This window comes from Talpa europaea (assembly GCF_964194135.1).
Source record: "Talpa europaea genome assembly, chromosome: 1".
NCBI classification, from domain to species: domain Eukaryota; kingdom Metazoa; phylum Chordata; class Mammalia; order Eulipotyphla; family Talpidae; genus Talpa; species Talpa europaea.
Genome location: NC_140073.1, coordinates 72,198,985 through 72,219,538, shown reverse-complemented (window position 1 = coordinate 72,219,538; position 20,554 = coordinate 72,198,985). Strand labels below are relative to the sequence as shown.

Here is a 20,554-nt window from a genome sequence, read left to right as displayed (position 1 = left end):
GCCGGGGATTGAACTTGTGCCACAGAGGCTGCGGATTGCTTCATAGTGCAGTGCTTAACCCCTTGTGCCACTAGGGAGGCCTCCTCCCTTTTTTTCTGTATGATCCTAGTTAGAGGTTTTGTCTGTTTTGTTGATTTTTTTTGAAGTATCAACTTTTGTTTTCATTAGTCTTTTGGATTGTCTTTTTGAGTCTGTTTTTTTTATTTCTAACTCTAATTTTTATTTTCTTCCTTCCACTGACTTTTGGTTTTGTTTGTTGATCTTTCTAGTTCCTTAAGGTGAGAGATAAGATTACTTATTTGAACCCTTCCTTCTTTGTTGATCTGGACCTGTAGTGCTACATACATCTATCCTAGTACTGCTTTTGCTATTTCCCATTTGTTCTGGATGTATCCTCATTATCATTTGTCTCCAGGCTTTTAAAAATTCTTCAATTTCCTTATTTACTCAATAGTCATTCAGTGGTATGTTGTTCAGTCTCCATATATTAGAGGTTTTTCCCTGCTATCACTTGGGTTAGAGAAGAATTTTGGTATGATTTCAATTGATGTATTAGTTGATATTTGTTTTGTTACGCAATATGTTATTGGTACTAGAGAATGTACCATGTGCACTTGAAGTGAATGTGTATATTCAGCTTTTTTTTTGTGATGCAGTGTCCTATAAATATCTGTCAAGCTCATCTGATTCTTTTTTGAAGACTGTAGTTTTCTTGTTGATTTTCTGTCTGGTTGGTATGTTTATTGTTCAAAGTGGGTTGTTAAAGTCCTTACCCTTTAGTGTATTTTTCCCAACGTCTGTTTTCAGATTTGATAGTAATTGCCTTATGTATTTTGGTGCTCCTTCATTTGGTCTGTATGTGCTGATGAGTGCTATATCTTCCTGATATTTTGTTCATTAATCTTTATATAGTGTCCATCCCTGTCCCTTGTTACCATATTTAGCTGGAAATTATTTCATCTCATAAAAGGGTGCCTGTCCTGGCTTCCTTTGTGTCCCATTTGCTTGAGGAACTGTTTTCTAACCCTTTGTTTTGAGTCTTTGTTTGTCACTGGAGTTCAGCTGCTTTACTTGGAGACACCAGAAAGTTCCATTTTGTTTTCCTATATAGCCAGGCACTCTGTCTTTTTATTGGTGAGTTCAGTCCATTTACATTTAGAGTTATTATTGATATATGAAAGTTTGCTATTGCCATTTCTCCTTAATTTTGTGATTCTGTTTCCTTGCTTAGTTCTTTGTGGATGTTTTTCTCTTCAATTTAAATATGAGAGCTCCTTCTAACATTTCTTAGAGTGCGGGTGTCAAGTTTTTGAAAAATCCTTCAGCTTCTGCCCATTCGTGAAGTCTATTTCTTCCTTATATATGAAGGAAAGCCTTGCAGAATAGACTATTCTTGGCTGGAAGATTTTATTTTTAAGTATCTTGATAACAATCCATCCTCTCCTTGCCTGTTGTGCTTCTTCAGAGAAGAAAGATGTAATCCTGATTGGGGCTCCTTTATAAGTTAACTGTTTTTTTCTCCTAACCAGTTTCAATGTTCTTTGTCTTCAAGTGTTGGAAATTTCACTACTATGTTTTTTGGTGTAGGTCTCATTATTTTTAGGTAAACTGATGTTCATTTACCTTCACAAATAGGTATATTTAGGTCCTCTTCCAGTTTTGGGATGTTTTCTTCTATTTCCGTAAATAAGTTTTCTGTTCTCTCTTCCCTCCTCATCTCTGGAATAACCATTATTGTGTTTCCTCATGTAGTCAGGTAACTCTGTGTTTCTTAATTTAATTTGTTTGTGCTTCCATCCAGATTCTTTGTGCCTTATTGCCTCTGAGGTCACTGATTTGATCTTCTATTTGGTCTGTTTTACTTCAGTAGCTTGCTCCATAATTTATCTCCTCTATCTTTTTACATCTTGCATCTCTTATTTTTTTGTTTAAAACTTTGATTTCTGTCTTCTGCTCATTAATTTTATTTCTCAGTACATTTTTTTTTGTTTTTCTGAGTGGGTATGGGAATCCTGCCTTTCTGAGCCTTGTCTTTCTTACTGTCTACCTGGCTCACTCCAGCCCTCTTGCCCTAATCTCCCCATGCTTAGATCCACCCACAGTAATCAGCTCTGCCCTTTCCAGGTGTGAGTTTGACTGCAGTTTCTGCCCTGGCAGATGCCTCTCCCTAACAGATCGTTTTTTGTTGCTTATCTCTTCTGTGGTCAGTATTGGTTGCTGATATTCAGGAGGTGTTCTGGTTTTGCCCTAAGACACAGGATTCTCTGAGTCTAGTACCTGTCTCAACTTTTCTAGTTTATTCTTTGGAAGCACAGCAGGGAACCTCTTCTGTGCTGCTTCTACAAGTTTCCCTCCCCCCCAGCCATTTTCTTTCACTTTCCAAGACACTATGCGTATTTAGTAAAGTCTTTAACAAATAATTTTCTAGTAGCAAAATTCTACAGACATCAGGCAGAATTATGCTACATGGAATGAAAGTAAATGTAATAACTGTGAATGTATTTGGTATCTTGATAATTAAAAATGTTATTTTATGGAGAAATCATAAGAGCATTAAGTTTGGTAGTCTTAGTTTTCTATTTTTAGAATTAGGTTGAATTTGAGACTAGTTAACATAAAAACACATTTACTCCAAATCTTAAATTTTTATAAAGGGGAGGGCCCTTCAAAGTTGAACAACCTCCCCTCCTATTGCTATTCTACAGTGTTTTTCAATACTTGCATTATGAGTAATATCCAGCTTCCTAAGGTAGGACATTTGCCTCTCTTCTTTTTGTCTGCTCCTAAGCCTATTTGCTTTGAATTAGAATATGACTTCTGGAACAATTTTTATGTAGTTTTCTCAATTGAACAATTAAAAATAAAATTCCTATTCCAGGCAATTTGTAATTGTAGTTTAGGTGAGAATTGCACATTATATTTTATTACTGTAATTGTTTTTTAAATAAAATTTTATTTACTATGGCTTTACAATATTTATAACTTTTCAGAGTACAACATCACACCTCTGTATTTGTGCCTCATTGTATATACCACCAAAGTTCTAGTGTCATTCATGCTATCATATTTACCCCATGGGGCCTCCCTGGTGGCCTACAGGTGAAGTCTTAGTGCTGTCACTGCAATGGTCCACCTCAACAGCCTGAATTCAATCCCTAGCCAGGGAGCTAACCCGCATGGTGCAGCAGACCTTTCCTGTCTCTCCCACTGCTCCCCTAAGCAGTGTATTTCGCTGCTATGTGAATCTTAGCAGTGCCTTAAATCTGCCTGCTCTGCTCCCCACTCTGGTGAATCCTCTCCTTCCTACCTCCCAAAACCTCTGGCCTGTACCCCATTTCTTCTATGCAAAAATAAATAAAAATCTTTATAAATTCACCCCTTTACCCATTCTTCCCACCACCCTATCCCTTCCCCTCTGGAAACCTTTATAGTTTCCAAAGCCTAAAAGTTATTTTGTTGTATTTTGTTAGTTCCCTTGCTTTGAATATTTATATTCCAGATAGAATTACAACCACTCAATAATTGTCTTTTACTTTCTAACTTATTTTGCCTAGCATAATCACCTCGGGTTCCAAAAATGTTGTTACAAAAGGCAAGATTTTATCTTTTTTTAATAGCTGATCAGTATTCCATTGAGTATATACTACACAATGTTTTTTTAAAATATCACATTATCTTTACTAGTGGAGCCCCTTCTCTCATTTTTTTTCACCTCCCTACTTTATGTATGTCTTGTTCACCCAACTCCTTCATATGGATTTGCTCACATGAAGTCAAGTAGTATACAGTTCTTACTCTGGTGTTTGAAAATCTGTAATTGCTTTTTACCCTATTTGAAAAATATAAAGTAACTTTAGTATTTTAAACTATTTTTATCTTCAGTTATCTTTTATTTAGTAAATTTTTTTTTTCACTATAGATTTTGTGTGGACAGTAATGACCTCACGTTTCCGGTTGCCTGCTGGCAGAACCTACAATGTACGAGCATCTGAGTTGGCCCGAGACAGACAGCACACAGAGGTGGTTTGCAACATTCTTCTTCTGGATAACACTGTACAAGCTGTCAAAGTTAACGTAAGTATTTTATGTATTAAAAAAAAACCCTCTTAAATTATAAATGTGAATTTAAATTTTATTTAAAGTAAAAATTTTTAGTTGTACTATCGTTTGTAAAGCGTATTTAATGAAGAAAGTTCTTTGAGTATGGGTTTGTAACTACCAAGTACAAATTCTGAACCTAACTGGGTCTTTTAAAAATATTAACAAAACAACAGTTCATTATAATTAGATCAGATAGTAAGATATGGATGGTTTTTATAAAGCTGCTTAAGGGTACTTGAAATCAATTTGCTCTCCTACATAATTTATACATTTCTAGTATAATTTTACTGTAATGTCTGTGAATAGAACTTTTACTATACAGAGTAAATGACATCTCTTAGCTTGTCTGGTTCTTATCTGAAATATTTATTCAGTAGATATTTGTTCATCCTATTCATGTTTAGCTTTATTTCATCAGTGTTATTTGTGAGTTTTTCCCATTGTGGCATGTTCATAGTAATTGGTTCATTTTATTGCTGTCTAATTCTCTGTTTTGTGAACTTACTACAGTTTACTTACCCACTTATTTATCACCATATACTTGTTAAGTTTATTGTTGGTGTATATTTAGATTGGTTATACTTTGGACTTTATTAATGTTGCTTTGGATACTCATACATGTTTTGATTTATATTAGGGTACATTTCTCTTTTTTATTTAAAAAAATCTCAAGCCTACTGAAAATGTGAAAGTTATAATGAATACCCCTTACCTAGACTGATACATGGTTTGCATTTTCACATTTGTGTTACCTTTCTTTTTTTTTCTTTGTTTACTCTGAACCTTTAAAATACATGCAATACTTTAAAATACATGCAAGACTTCACCTGTAGATACTTCAGCATTATATGTTGCTAAGAGAATAACTCTTAAATGGTCTTTACACACACGCATACACACCACTGTTATTGTATTCCCAAATTTAATATTATGAAAATAATAGCCTAGTATATGATCCATATTGAAACTCTCGTTCCTCATTCTCACATCTTTACAATAACATTTTCATCCTGTTGGTAATACAGCAGGAAACAGATAAAAAATTTATGCTTTGAAAGATTAAAATATTGTAAATATTAATATTCTGAAGTCCTGCCATTTGTGATACCATGCATAGAAGTCAGCATTATACTAAGTTGAATAATCAGACAGAATGACAAGTACTGTACGATTTCACTCATACATTGGTCTAAAATCCATGAACTGAAAGGCAATGCATATAACCCAAAGAAATAAACTAGTGTGGTGGTTGCCAGGTTCAAGAGTTGGAGAAATGGAGAAACATTGATTAAAGAGGTACAAATTTTTTTTATATGGGTATGTATGTATATAGAATTGACATATATATATACAGTTGTATCTGGAAAGAATGAAAGAATATTAAAAATGTATAATAGGTAAGTTATTCAGCACATATTTATTCAATGTAGAATTCTGAGATATTTTGTAGGTAGTAGTATTTAAATAGTATATTGAGGATTTTTCTCTAATTTTTGCTTTTATTTTTGTCAACATTGCATTTTCCCTCACTTTACTTTTTAGGAAATAAAATAGTTTTAAAAGTACTCCCTAAAGTGGTTTTTTGTTATATAGCTGTCTGTGCTCAATAATGAATTATTGATAATTTTTTTATGTGGTACCACCAGTACTTCAGTTGTTTAGAAAGATACAGTAATCTTAGGTTTTTTGTGTCTGTGAAAATCATTTGAGCCATGCTGGTTTTGTAATAAATTGGGTTGTTGAATATTTGGTTGACTGTACCTTATCCCTTTTTAATCTGTTAATGTGTTTGTTAACCAAATCAGTAGTAAAAACAATTATAAAGGTCTAGTTATTAGCAGATCGATGCTAGTGGAGAAATTGAGAGATGGAAAGCTAGTGGAGTGTAAGGATGATGCATTTAGTTAAGTGAAACTAATTTAATTGAAATCATTTTACACCCAAATTTTTTTTTACTTTTTTTTCCCTAATTTATACCTTTGTTTTAGTAGTCAGAATATTGAAAGGCATCTCACTAAAGGAAAAGGAATTTCTGGGAATGAAAACATTCAGTAGGCAAAAACAATAACAATATATTACATTAATTACCTAGTTTATGTTTAGAATTTCATGTCTGCTATTTTCTTTTTTTCCATTTTGCTTCTTTTTAAAATTGACCTTTAATAACATAGAGGACTAGAAGATATATCTTGATCTTATGGGAGATACAAATGTTAGGTTTTCTAAATACTGTGGTTCAGATTCTGTGGCATAGTATAGTGAAAAGCACTGGCCTTTTGTGTCATACATACATAGGTTGGAATCTGGCCCCAGGGTTGACTTTCCATGTGATTTCAGTTGACTCTAATTGAAGATGAATAAAGTAACTATTGATATGTTCATTGCATATTTTATCATATAATAGGTGCCCAAGAAATTGTCAATCCCTTTTGGTCCGTTCCCCGCCCCCCCCCACCCCATCCTTGTATTTTCTTGTCCCTTTCCATCTTGCCTGTCCCCTCAGAGCCCTCAGGATGTTTTTAATATCCACTGATTTTCACAAAATGTTTTATGTTGTCTAATTGTCTACAATGTGAATATACAGTATTCGCTGTTATCGTTCTGCCTTACACTGATGCACATAATTCTCTTAAATTCCCTTCATTTTGTTGAAAGTGGCTGCATTTTGTCCTTTCTTAATGCCAATATCATACTCCATGGTGTGTATTTGTCTTGATCTATTTGACAATTGAAGGAGAACTGGGCACTTTCCATGTCCTAGCTATTATAAATAATGCTGCTGTGAATATTGTGGAACATTATTTTTTGTTGTTGTTGTTGTTGATGGGTTCATATTCTGTACATATATGCCTAAGAATTGGGCTACCAGTTCATATATTTCCACTTCTAGTTTTTGGAAGGTAAATCCAGATTGCTTCCCATAGTGTTTGCACCAGTTTACATTCCCACAAACAGTGTAATAGCTTTTCTTTTTCTGTGCATCATCTCCAGTACATGTTGGGAGTTTTTAATAGGTGTCATTCTCATGGGTATGAGATGGCATCTAACTATAGTTTTAATGCGCATCTCTCTTTTCTGACAGTAGGCCCTTGCTTTATTTTTATTTAAATAAAAGATAACTAAAAGAAAACAAACTATATACAAAAGGAACTAAATCTCCCTTCATTGTCTATTTGGAACTAGTAGTTGTGTTACTGTCAGAGTCAGGGATGTGATAAGTTGGATAAGGTACATATGCCACTTTTTATCGTTTTACCAGCAAACTACCTGCCATGCAATTCATTGACAGCATCAGTGGCTGCAGCAATTGATGGACACTTCACATACATTGCCTGAGCTGAATTTTTTCAGCATAACTATGAATAACTCCTCCCTGTTTATTACATTCTTCAGTCACATCATCCTTAATTTCTGTGTCCTATCCAACATCTTCTGTTTGAGGGTTAAGCATTTTAGACAGTTGGAAATTCTGTGTTGGAAGTGGTTGTGCTGAATCTTAAATGGCTTTCCTGCATCTGTTGATATTAGCATATGATTTTTATCTTTACTTTTGTTTTATGATATATTACATTAATTGATTTATGTATATTACACCATCTTGCATCCCTGGGATAAATCCCTACTGATTGTCTTGTGTAATCCTTGTGGTATGTTGTTCAACTGGATTTACTAATATTTTTTGTTGGAAAATTTTGCATTTATAATTTTCTTTTCCTGTCTTTGTCTGGCTTCCATGTTAGTGTATTTTCCAACATAAAATGTATTAAGGAGCATTTCTTCTTGTATTTTTAAAAGCAACTTGAGGAGGATGTGCATTACTTTTTGTTTAGAAGTTTGACAAAATTCTTTTCTAGGGCCTCCCTGTTGGCGCAAAGGGTTGAGTCTCAGCATTGCGAAGCTATTTACAGCCATTGCAACATGAAGGAGTTAGATCCCTGGCCAGGGAGCTATCCGACGTGGCACAGCAGACTTCTCCTGTCTCTCTCGCTGCTCCCCTCAGCAGTGTATTTCAGTAGATCTGCCTGTTCTGCTCCCCACTCTGTCTCTGGTGAATCCTTTCACTCCCACATCCCTGGTCTGCACCGCAGCTCTTGTATGCATAAATAAATAAAATAAATCTTTAAAGAAAAATCTTTTCTAAAATCATCTGGTCCTGGACTTTTGCTTTGGGGAAGATTATATTTTTGTGTATTTCAGTTTCCATCCTTGTCAAAGTTTGTTCAGTTCATGTTTTTTTCCTAGATTAGTCTTACTAGACTATTATCTGTCTAGAAATTTATGCATTTTCTTCAAGGTTATCAAATTTATTGGCATATAGTTCATAATAATCTCTTATGACCTCTTATATTTCTGTGCTATCTGTAGTGATTTATCTTCTTTCATTTTTTAAGTCTGTTTATCAATGTTTTCTTTCTTTTTTTGTTAGCCTTGCTAGAGTTATCTATTTTGTTTATCTTCTTTTTTTTTTTCTGGTTCAAAAAGAGACTTTAAAGAAGTTTAAAAAGGGATCATAACAACTTTTTTGAACAATATACAGACATTATTTAAGACTGTAGATATATTATCCTCCCCAAAAGCTAGCTGCCTCCAAGCTTGATTTAATATTTTGCATGTTTTCTCTCCGCTGTTTGGTAAATATATTTGCTTCTCCTTTTTGCAGTTGACGTCTGATGGCTGATTTTTGTTGTTTTGTCAACTGACGTTTCACCTTCTGTTTCACCAGTTCCGGAGGAATTGTTGAACAGCTTAATACACTGCCCATAGAAGTAACATTCAGAGTTCTTGTTCGACATTGATTAGTATTTTCCATATTTTCTTCTTCTAAGGCAATCAGATGAGGACATTCATCTTCATATTCTTCAGAACTTGTAGGGATTACTCCTTGACCTGTCTGATCATCTTGCCTGATGTCGTTTCCAGTTTTCTTTATCTCCTCAGAAAATTCAGTTACAGAATTATTTTTATATTTTGTTTATCTTCTTGAAGAACCAGCTCTTAGAGTCATTTTTGGTGTGTAGTCTTTTTGATCTCTATTTTATTTCTGCTCTTATATTTATTATTGATCTGTCCATAGTTGCAAGGGAAGTTTTAAAATCCCCTGGTATTATTGTGTTGTTGTCAATGTGCTTATATATTTATGAGTTTTATTTCTTCTGTTATGTTAAACCTTAAATCATAATATAATGTCTGTATTTCTTTTTTTTTTTTTTAAAGATTTATTTATTTATGCAAGCACTGGGTACAGTCAGAAGTGCGGGAGGGTGAGAGAATTCACCAGAGCCAGGGCAGGGAGCAGAGCAGGCAGAAGGACCGAAGTACACTGCTGAGGGGAGCAGCGGGCAGCAGGAGAGGTCTGCGCGCCATGCGGGACCCTTGCCGGTGGCTGGGGATTGAACCGGCGATGCAGAGGCTGTGGGCAGCTTTGCAGCCCAGCACTCAACCGCTGCGCCACCTGGGAGGCCCTGTCTGTATTTCTTATTACTCTTTTTAGTTGCAAGCCTATTTTATCTGATGTAAGTATAGCTTAAAAGAATGTAGTATAGGTCCTCCCCGGTGGCGCAGCGGTTGAGTGCTGGGTTGTGAAGCTACCTGCAGCCTCTGCAGCACTGGTTCGATCCCCGGCTGCCGGGCGAGGGTCCCACATGGTGTGCAGACCTCTCCTGCTACCCGCTGCTCCCCTCAGCAGTGTATTTCGTCGATCTGCCTGTTCTGCTCCCTGCTCTGGCTCTGGTGAATCCTCTCACCTTCCCGCACTTCGGACTGTACCCAGTGGTTGCATAAATAAATAAATAAATAAATAAATAAATAAATCTTTAAAAAAAAAAAAAAGATTGTAGTATAGTGTAGGGTAGGTAAAGTATCAGGCTTTTCTGCCCTCCTGCCATTAGGATTGATGATGGATCCTTGTGGTCCTGAATGCATACCTGATGGCGGGCACCTGGAGTAGGGTGTGGGCATGCGTAAGTGGGTAAACCTGGACTGAGAGACTGAGCTTATAAGGGAGGTGTCACGAGGGCACCAAGAACGCAGAGGGCAGAGAAGCAGAGACCACCAGAGAACGCCGGAGAGCCAAGACAAAGTGAAGACTTGCTGGTGCCTCCCAGCCTCCGGGCACCCCTTACCAGCTGTGAACCTGGTAAACCCCAATAAAAGCCTGAAAAGCCACTGAGGACTCCAGAACTCTCTCCTTACCCCGTCTGCTTGAATCAGAGAGAACCTGCTCCGACCCTTCCTGCTGTTACATATAGGTAAAAGATTCTAGATGGGAAATTTTTTTGATTTAGATACTTATTAATAATCTTTACTTTGTTCTTTGCCTATAATGTTTCTATTGAAATGTCTGGATAATCTAATTGGCACTTTATAGGTTGTTTTTTCTCTCAATTTTTCGGTATTCTGTCATTATTAACTTTCAACAGCTTTATTATAATGTCTTGGAGTATGTCTGTCTAGTGTTATTTTGTTGGCTCTTTTGAACCTACTGGATCCTATACTTTTTTCTTTCTCTTTTCCTTCTGGGATCTCTATGTGTAAGGTAAATGTCAGGCTTTTCTGCCCTCCCACCATTAGGATTGATGCTGGATCCCTGCCATCCTGAATGCATGCCTGATGGCAGGTACCTGGAGTGGGGTGTGGGCAGATGTAGGTGGATATACCTGGGCTGAGAGACTGGGCTTATAAGGGTGGCGTCAGGGGGATGCCAGCAGAATAAAAGAGAGACCAGAAGGAGAACAAGCAGAGAAGCAGAGGCCACAAGAGAATGCCAGAGATCCCAGATAGAATGAAGATTTGCCGGGACCTGGGAGGCCTGCCAGGCTGTAATGGCAGGAATGGGCACAGTGCAGCTTCTCTATTACCCAAACAGACGGGGTAAAGGAGGAGAGAGTCCTGGATACCTCGGTGGCTTTTGCAGGCTTTTATAGGGATTTACTAGGTACATGGCAGGCAGAGGTGCCGGGAGGCTGGCAGGCCTCCCAGCCCCTGGCAAGTCTTCACTCTTTCTGGGCTCTTTGGCGTTCTCTGGTGGTCTCTGTTTCTCTTTAGCTCTCGTTCTCTCTGCTTCTGCTGGCCTCCCCATGACATCGCCCTTAGAAGCCCAGTCTCAGCCCAGGTGAATCCCATCTTCATGTGCCCACACCCTACTCCAGGTGCCTGCCATCAGGCATGCATTCAGGACCGCAAGGATCCATCATCTATCCTGATGGCGGGAGGGCAGAAAAGCCTGATGCTTTTTTACCTTACCCTACAATCCACCCCGTCAGGGTTTTCTGCCATACAGTCTATATCAGTCTATATACAAGTCATATAAGTTTCTCTTGGCAATAGAACACTGCAGCCATGGCCCACGAAAGGAAATAGAATGCATCACAATATAACACAGCCTCAGGCTTCAAGTAATAACCTCCTTTATGTGGAGACACAGGGGATCTGACCTGGTGTCCCCACCATTTGGACTTCTGCTGCTATATAGTGGGTGGCTCAGGTTCAAGCTAGGAGTTGTCTGATAGTATATTCTCTGTCTTGGATGTCAGCTATGAACCCCCTTATCCAGTACAGTTTCTGGTCTCTAATGTTCCCATCATGGGTGTGTGTCCCTGAGTCAACAACCTTAGGTGTGCTCTGTCGGAGCCACTTCTCCCTCTTTTGTTTTCTACTGCTCCCATATTACTGTGAATACAATTCGATTACAATTTTTCCTGTTTCCCCCAGAACATTGTTCCTTCGTATGCTGGAGTTGTTTGTTTCCAGGGTTACTGACTTTGTTCTGCTGCAAGTTAGCTATGAGTATATGGAGAAGGAAATTCTGGTGCCTTGACTCTGCTTCCATTGTACCAAACTCCTGTCATTGGTTTTTTAATACCTTGTCTTTAATGTACCTAGATATATTTGTGTATGTTTATTTATTTGTAATTTTTAAATTTTATATATTTCTTACATCATTTTTCATTTTTGCACAATATATGCATTTTCATCTTGGTTATAGTCCCCATACAATTCCCACCACCCTTGTTTTGATCCTACTCCCTTCTCTCCCCCTGGTAGTATGTCCCTGTTTATAGTTGCTTGTTGATTTTGATTTTTACTTTGTTATAATTAGTCTTTTTCCTGGTCCCTTATTTAAGTTTTCCAAATTCCTGCTATGTGTACATTTTTATCCTGTTTGGTATTTACTGAGCTTCTTGAACCTATAGGTTGATATATTATAAAATTTTGCTAGCTTTCTATCCTTTACTAATTCTTATATTGCTTTTGATCCATTTTCTCTTTCCTTCTGGACTCTTCTACATACACATTTGTTAGGCTGCTTGACTCAGTCCCACATCTAACATGTTTTATTTTGCTTATAATTTTTTTCTCTGCTTTGAATAGCTGTTTATCTGTCTTTGTACTAATTGTGCTTTTTTTTTTTTGTATTCTTACTGTGCTATTAAAGCCATACAATGAGTTTCTGTATTTCATGTATTCTGTTTTGTAGCTCTAGAATTTCTACAAGAGCATCTGTATAGGTTCTAATTCTCTTTGTGTTTTATATTTTCATCCATTTTTTCCCCTATTTTTTCCTCTACTCTCTTTTAAGTTAATCATACTTATTTTGAAGCCCTCACATTCTAAGACCAATATAATATATAGAGCATTGCTAAGTCTGTTTTTGGTTACTGCTTTGTCTCTTGATTATCAGTTTTGCCTGTCTCACATGTCTACTAATTTGCATTGTATGTTGGACATTGTGAATATAGTATAGAGCAGTAGACAGCAAAGTATGGCCCGTGGGACAAATTCAGTCTAGTAGCTACTTTTTGTCACACATGAGCTAAGAATGGTTCTGTTTGATATTGTATCCTCCAGACAATATTTTTAACGCATTTTTTTCTTTTAAGAAACTGTGTAACAGATACTATTTATAATCCCGAAAGGCTCAAAATATTCACTTTCTGGCTCTTTACATGAAAGCTTTGCTGACCGTATTGTAGAGGGTCTCAATTGTTATCTTCCTTTAAATAGTGTTGAATTTGGGCCTCCCCTGATGGTGCAGTGGTTGAGCGCTGGGCTAAGAAGCTGCCTGCAGCCTCTGCAGCGCCCGTTCAAGTCCCGGCCGCCGGTGAGGGTCCCACATGGTGTGACAGACCTCTCCTGCTGCGCCCACTGCTCCCCTCAGCAGTGTATTTCGTCACTCTGCCTGTTCTGTTCCCCGCTCTGGTGAATTCTCCCACCCTCCCATGTTTCTGACTGTACCCGGTGCTTGTATAAATAAATCTTTAAAAAAAAATAGTATTGAATTTTTATTCTGGCAGACTGTTCAATTACCAGTGGATCACTTTGGTCTTATGGAGGCTTTGTTTTAGACTTTGCTAAGATAGGTTTGCTTCAGTTTTTTCTCATTCCTACGGGATAGATTGTCTAGGGTTGCAACTAAATAAATGGCAGCTTTTATTGATATCTATAGCAGGAGGGTATTCCTATATTAGGTGTTCCATCATAACAAAAACTGAAAGTCCTGATTGTTCCCAAATGTAAAATTATATAATAGTGGATTTTTCAAAGTGTTTAACATATTGCTTGCTGCATTCTTTAGTTCATTGTTCATTTGAGCCAAATAGGACTCATTTTCATTAATAACAGTAAATGTATACATCTTATAAAATCATACTAGCTTGAGCTATATTGCTTTGCTGAGGGAGATACAATGTTACTTGCTTCCAAAGATGAAGTCCTATACAGGTGGAGCTGTAAATTTTTTATTTTAGATTTCATTTCATCTGCAAATACCCTGGTTGAGCAAGGTATAACTGTTATCCGAGAAACTTTCCTTGGCAGATCAATTGTATGTTTTTAATTGAGATATAATTGACATATGAAATTGCATTAGTTTCAGGTATACATCATAATTCAATATTTGTGTGTATATATATTGTAATGATCATCAGAATAAGTCTAATGTCCATTACCAAACATTGTTAAATTTTATTTTCTTGTGATAAAAAATTTTAAGAGCTAGTCTCTTAACTTTAAATATGCAGTACAGTATTATAAACTATAGTTAGTATGCTGTACATTAAATCTTCATAACTTATAACTGGAGGTTTATTGATTTCTTCAACAGGTCTTCCTGTGAATTTGATTGTTTATATTAAATCTATAGATTTAGAAAGAAATCTTTCCTTCTAAATAGAGAACAGATACCTTACTTCTGGGCTCTTAATTCTCTTCCATGGGTCTGTGTGTCCATTTGCATTCCAATACCATACTGTTTTTGATTACTATATCTTGGTAGTATAGTTTGATTTCTGGGGATGTGTTATCTCCATAAATTCTTTGTCAGGATTGTTTTGGCTTTTGGTATCTTTTGTGGTTCTATATAAATTTGAGTAATGTTTGTTCTTTTGAAGAATACCATTGAAACTTTGATAGGGATTACATTGAGTCTGTATGTTGCTTTGGATAAGATAGCCATTTGAAAAAATGTTAATTCTTCCAAACCTTGGGCAGAATTTTAATTTATTTCTTTGTGTTTTCTGTTTCTTTTAAAAGTATCTTTTAGTTTTCATTGTTCAGGTCCTTCACCTCCTTTGTTAAGTTTATTCCTAGAAATTTAGTTTTTTTATTTTAAGTAGTAGTAAATGGGATTGTTTTCTTGATTGCTCTCTCTTGAGATTTCTCATTTGCATATAGGAACACAAGTTTTTGTGAATTGCTTTTGTAGCCTGCCCCTTTAATGTACTGAATTGTTGTTCCTAATGGTTTTTTAGTTTAGTCATTAGGGTTTCCTATGTATATTATCAAGGCATCTGCAAATATTGATAGTTTACTTCTTTCCCAGTTTGGATTCCTAGTGTATCTATCTCGTGCCTAATTATCTAGCTAAGACTTCCAATACTATATTGTATAGTAGTAGTGAAACTGTCCTTGTCTTGTCACTGATCTAAGAGCAAAAGCTTTTAGTTTTTCACAGTTGAGTATGAAGTTAACTGTGAGAGTTTGTCATATTTGAACTTTATTATACTGATGTGTATTCCTTTGATTCCCCATTTTTTGTGGGTTTTTATTATAAATGGATATTGAATCATAGCAAACGTTTTTCTACTTCTGTTGATAGGGTCGTATGACTTTTATCATTCCTTTTATTGATGTAGTGAATTACATTGATTGGTTTCCTATGTTGAAACTTCCGTGTCTCCTTACAGTAAATTCCAGTTGTTTATGATATACGATCCTTTTTAAGTATCATTTATTTGGTTTGCGAAGATTTTTTTGAGAAGTTTTGCATCTCTGTTCATCTGGGATATTGGTCTGTAAGATTTTTTTGTGATGTCCTTGTCTCCTTTTGGTATCACCACAGTGTTGTCATAAAATATATTTGGAAGCATTCCGCTTTCCTCGGTTTTTGGGAAGAATGTTGTTTCCTACTGGCCTCTTCTAAGATTAAAAAAATATTTTTGGATTTCAGCTGTAGATCTTGTTAGATCTTAAAGTAATCTTTTCATATAGGGATTTCTACTAGATTTCTATGATTGATACTTACTTTTTTTTTTTTTAAAGACTTTTATCTATGCATGCAAGAATTGGGGTACAGGCCAGAGGTGTTGAGGGTGAGACGATCCACCAGAGACAGAGTGGGGAGCAGAATAGGCTGATGGACTGAAATACTCTGCTTAGGGGAGCAGCAGGCAAGCCAGGAGAGGTCTGGTGCACCATGTGGGCAGCTCCTTGGCCGGGGATAGCTTCATAGGCTGCGTCTTAACACCTTGCTCCACCAGGGAGTCCCAATTGGTATTTGCTTTCTTTATCTTTTTCCTGTCTTTCAATTTTTATCTTTTTGTAAGCTTTTGGCCATTTCTGTATCTTGAAGAAATGTTTGTTTGAAGAAATGTTTGTTCAAATTCCTTGCCGTTTTATAATTGTCTTTTTCTTCTTGACTTGTAAGAATTCTTTTTTATTTAGGATTCAAGTTACTTATCAAATATATATATATGATTTTCAGATGTTTTCTCTCATTCCATGTGTTGTCTTTTTACTTTCTTGATACCTTTTGAAATACAAAAGTCTTAATTTTTGATGAATTCCAATTTATCTTTTTTCTTATGTCTCATGTGCTTTTGGTATCATATCTAAAATACAAAGATCTGATCTTTGGTAACAAATATTTACTCCTGTGTTTTCCCTGATGCTTTCATAGACTTAGCCACTAATGTTTGGTCTGTAGTTCACTTGAGGTTCAGTTTTTTATGTGGTGTGAGGTAGGGGTCCGGTTTCATTCTTTTGCAATCATTCAGTTTTCTCAACATTTCTTAGAAAGATAATTCATTCCCATAGAAAGTTTTGACACTCTTGTCATAAATCAATCCAAAGTAAATGTGATAGTTTATTTCTGGACTCTTCAGGTCTGTATTCATTTTGATTCTGATGCCTATCCTGGTGAACATCGGATTGTCTTGCTGTCTTGCAGTTTTATACTCCGTTTTGAAAGTGGGTAGTGTGAGTTCTCCATTTGTTCTTTTTCTCAGGATTTTTTTTTTTTTTGATGCACACACAGAATTGAATATCTTGGGGGGCTGGCCCTTTTGTCATTGTATACTGTCTTTTTAGTCTTTGGTGATTTTTTTCCTTTGAAGTCTGTTTTATTTCACACTAATGTGGGTACTCCTTGTTTTTTTAAAAAAAGTTTATACAAGAACTGGGGTACAGCCCAAGGGTGTGGAGGCTAAGAGGACTCACCAGAGACAGAGTGGGGAACAGAACAGGCAGATTGACTGAAATACACTGCAGAAGGGAGCAGTGTGCCAGACAGGAGAGGTCTGCTGCATGCTGTATGGGTAGTTCCCTGGCTGGGGATTGAACTCATGCTGCAGTGACTGTGAACAGCTTCATAGGTTGTGTCTTAACCCCTTGTGCCACCAGGCAGGCCCCAGGTACTCCTTTCTTTTGATTAATGCTTGCCTGGCATACCTTTTCCATAATTGATTTTCATCCTATATATATAGCTTTATAAATTAGTTTCTTGGGGACATGATATAGTTGGGTTATGTTTTTAATATCTTCTCTGCCAATTTCTGTTTGTGTTTTGTTGAAAATTGATTTCCTGCAGAGAAGAATTTTATTTGATTGTAGCAGTCACCTGAGGGTACACATTCCCAGAACCGTTTCTCAGTTTATTTTTTCATTTGGGGTTCTCAGAACACATCATACTGTATACACTAGCTAGATTAGCAAGTTTATTCTGCATGGCATAATATTTTGATGTTTACTTTTACTTTATGAATATAGGTGATATAAAATTTGTAGGATTTCTTTTATATTTCCAACCTAAATAGATTATATTACTACTTTTGTTTCCTGTGTGTATACTGTGGTCAAAGTAGAAGCAAGAAACTGACATTAGCTTTTCTGACTAGGTAGGCTTCCTGATTTCCCTTTGGATCATTGTTTCTATCTTTTTTTAATGCTACATTAATAATGGATTAAAACAATTAAAAATATGGGCCTCCCCGGTGGCGCAGCGGTTGAGCGCTGGGTTGCGAAGCTGCCCGCTGCCTCTGCAGCTCCAGTTCGATCCCCGGCTGCTCCCCGGCCACCGGAGGAGGGTCCCACATGGCGCGCAGACCTCTCCTGCCGCCCGCTGCTCCCCTCAGCAGTGTACTTCGGTCCTTCTGCCTGCTCTGCTCCCCGCTCTGGCTCTGGTGAATTCTCTCACCCTCCCTTGCTTCTGACTGTACCCAGTGCTTGTATAAATAAATAAAATAATAAATCTTTAAAAAAAAAAAAAAACAATTAAAAATATTTACCTAGTAGTTTTATTGTATTTGGAAGGTTTTTTTTTAAAGAATGTATAATGTCCTGTATAGCCAGAAATAGATTTCATGTTTATGGTACCTCTATTTGCATAGGGAGTTTTCATTTAAATATAGTCCAATGTATTTACTTTTTTCATTTGTTTATACTTTGGGATCTTCTTATAAGAAAGCTTTTCAAAACGTCTATGAAATAAGGAGGTATTCTCAGATGATTCCAGAAATTTTATAATTAGGCTTCAGTTTATATAAAAGGGCTTCAAATTTATCTTGAATTTTTCAGTATCATGTGAGATCAAAATTTGCTTTCATATGGTTTCAATTGATTTCTTCCCTCTGTTTAAGGTGATATTTGTATGCCTTTTTTCCCTTTATTCTGTTATGTTAAATTATTAACTACATGTATAGCTTTTGTAATATGAAACCTTCATGAAATACCAATTCACTTTGCTAATATTGTATGCGAGATGTTTGCTTTTCCCTTTATTAGTGTGATTTGCCTTTATCTTACTATTATTTCCACAAACTAAAATCATAAAACTATGGGTAACATCTCATACTTTTTTACTCTGTAGAATAGCTTAATTGGAGATTGTGTTCTTTGAAGGTTCTTATAATGTCACGGATTTGATAAAGCTATCTTTGGTGTCTTTTATTGTGAATTTTTAAACTACTTCATCATTTTCTTTAATTATTATAGGTCTGTATGCTTTATTAGTGGTTGTTTACTTTTGTATTCTTTTTGTTATTTGCTTTTTTCATTAGTCTCATTCAATCTTGATGGAGGTTTTTGTGTTGGTAATCTTTTTAATTTTGATTGAGGTTAAATTTTAGTCTAAGGTTTCTGTCATCTTATCGAAAATGCCTTCCTTCCCCCATGCTCTTTAGTACTGCTTTGTTGTAAACAAAGTTGTGTGGGTCTGTTGTCTGGACACTTTTCAATGGTCTCTCTTGGTCTATCTTTGACAATCCAGTCTTATTTATTTTACTTTTATTATAAGTTTTTCTATTAGATAAAGCAAATCCTTATATATTTTTAGTATCTATAATTTAAAGTTTATGGTCTCTATAATTACATAATTGTAATTCAGCTTAGCTCTGATGACTCTTGCTCTTGGTTGTTTTTATGTTTTGTAATTTTTGTGACCTTGTCTTCAGGTGAGTGTATTTTTTGAGAATCATCTATTGTTTGAATTAAAGGTATATTCCTTGAGAGTTGTTTTTGTTTTTACCCAGGACTAACTTTTTATCATGATTTTTTTTTTTTTTAACCTCTGTAGTTCCACAAACAATTGATAGTACAAAATAAAACTTTAGACCCATGAGAGTGCAGCCTTGTTATATTAAATTTTTCCGGGGACTTTTCTTCTTCAGATCCCAGGTAGAGCCAGAAAAACTTCTTTTATCTTACTCTGAGTTCGTGGAAAGAATATTCCCCCTATTCTACCTTTTATTAAGATTGTAGCCATCCACTGTCCAAGATTTCGGTGGGAAAGCACTAACTAGTTCTTTATCTCACATATCTTACTCTATTTGAACCCATATCCTATTCATTGCCTCACCTGTGTGTGTGGTAAACCTAGACCGCTTTTATTTAACAAGCCTTTCCATGGCAGCCTCAGCACGGTTTATGCCCACTTCTTAAGGTTTCTAATTCTTCTTTTATGCTGGAGATTTCTTTTCAGCTTAATCTTTAATTAAAAGAATGTTTATTGTATTTTATCATCCAACATGTCTAGGAATTTTTTTTCTTTTGGGCAGAGTTTTTAGATTATCTAGTCTTCCATATTGTTGGAAAGGGAAGTTGCTATTTTTAAACAGGCTATACAAAGCATTTGTGTATTGTCAGTCTAAATAATGGCCCTTTTACTTGGGAAGACTAAATATAAATAACCTTCCATTGTTGACAACAGCAAAATAATTCTCAGAAACAGAATTGTATAGTGAATGTAAGCATGGACTCTTGAGTCAGATAACTTGAGATGTAAATGGCAACGCTTATATTCCAACTTGTGTGATCTTTAGAAACTTATGTTTCCTATCTGTTTCTTCCATCTTTCAAGAGTCTCAATATGACATCCCTTATAGGGTTATTAAAATAAATGATTAAGTATATGTGCTATTATTATTTTTGTTGTTAACAGTATTAACTTTGTTAGCCATAACTGACTTCTATAAAGACAAAATGGTCAGTTTTTCAACCATAGAAATCATACTTTATATTTGAAGCATCATATTATTTAGTTTTCCCTCCTCCTGTTTTAGACAGGTCTACTCAGAGGGGAAACAAACAACAAATTATTGCCATTCCTAAATTTTACATTGTCTATTAGTAAATAACCTCCTTTTCTTATCAAGGTCAATGTGTTTTGTGTTTTCTTAGTAATCTTCTAACTCCCTAATGAAGATCTTTACCTATGGTGTTTTCTTCATCATGGGAGGTAGTGAATGTCCATACTCTGATAGGGGGTCAGAGAATCTTAGTTACTGTTAAAAACCATTATATGCCTTTGGTCTAATTATTATGGAAGTAACTCTTTCTACAGCAGCCTTTAAGTCTTTCTGACCTGACTAACCTATTATATACATTGCCTTTAATCTTATGTGAAAAATATAATTCTTTCTACTGGGGAAGCATCTTTAGAAATAAGGAGCCTTAGAGCCGA

At 35.9% G+C, this 20,554-nt stretch overlaps 1 protein-coding gene across 1 annotated transcript in view; it reads left to right on the top strand.

The window, feature by feature from the left end:
* Nucleotides 1-3,936: 3,936 nt before the first annotated feature.
* PTPN4 (protein tyrosine phosphatase non-receptor type 4) overlaps nt 3,937-20,554 on the top strand; it is a gene marked incomplete at its 5' end in the record, with an annotated part of 125,884 nt that continues 109,266 nt past the window's right edge. Inside the window, one exon of the mRNA XM_084228696.1 lies at nt 3,937-4,074. Within this exon, the coding sequence (XP_084084822.1) occupies nt 3,937-4,074 (138 nt within the window). The remainder of the gene's footprint in view (nt 4,075-20,554) is intronic.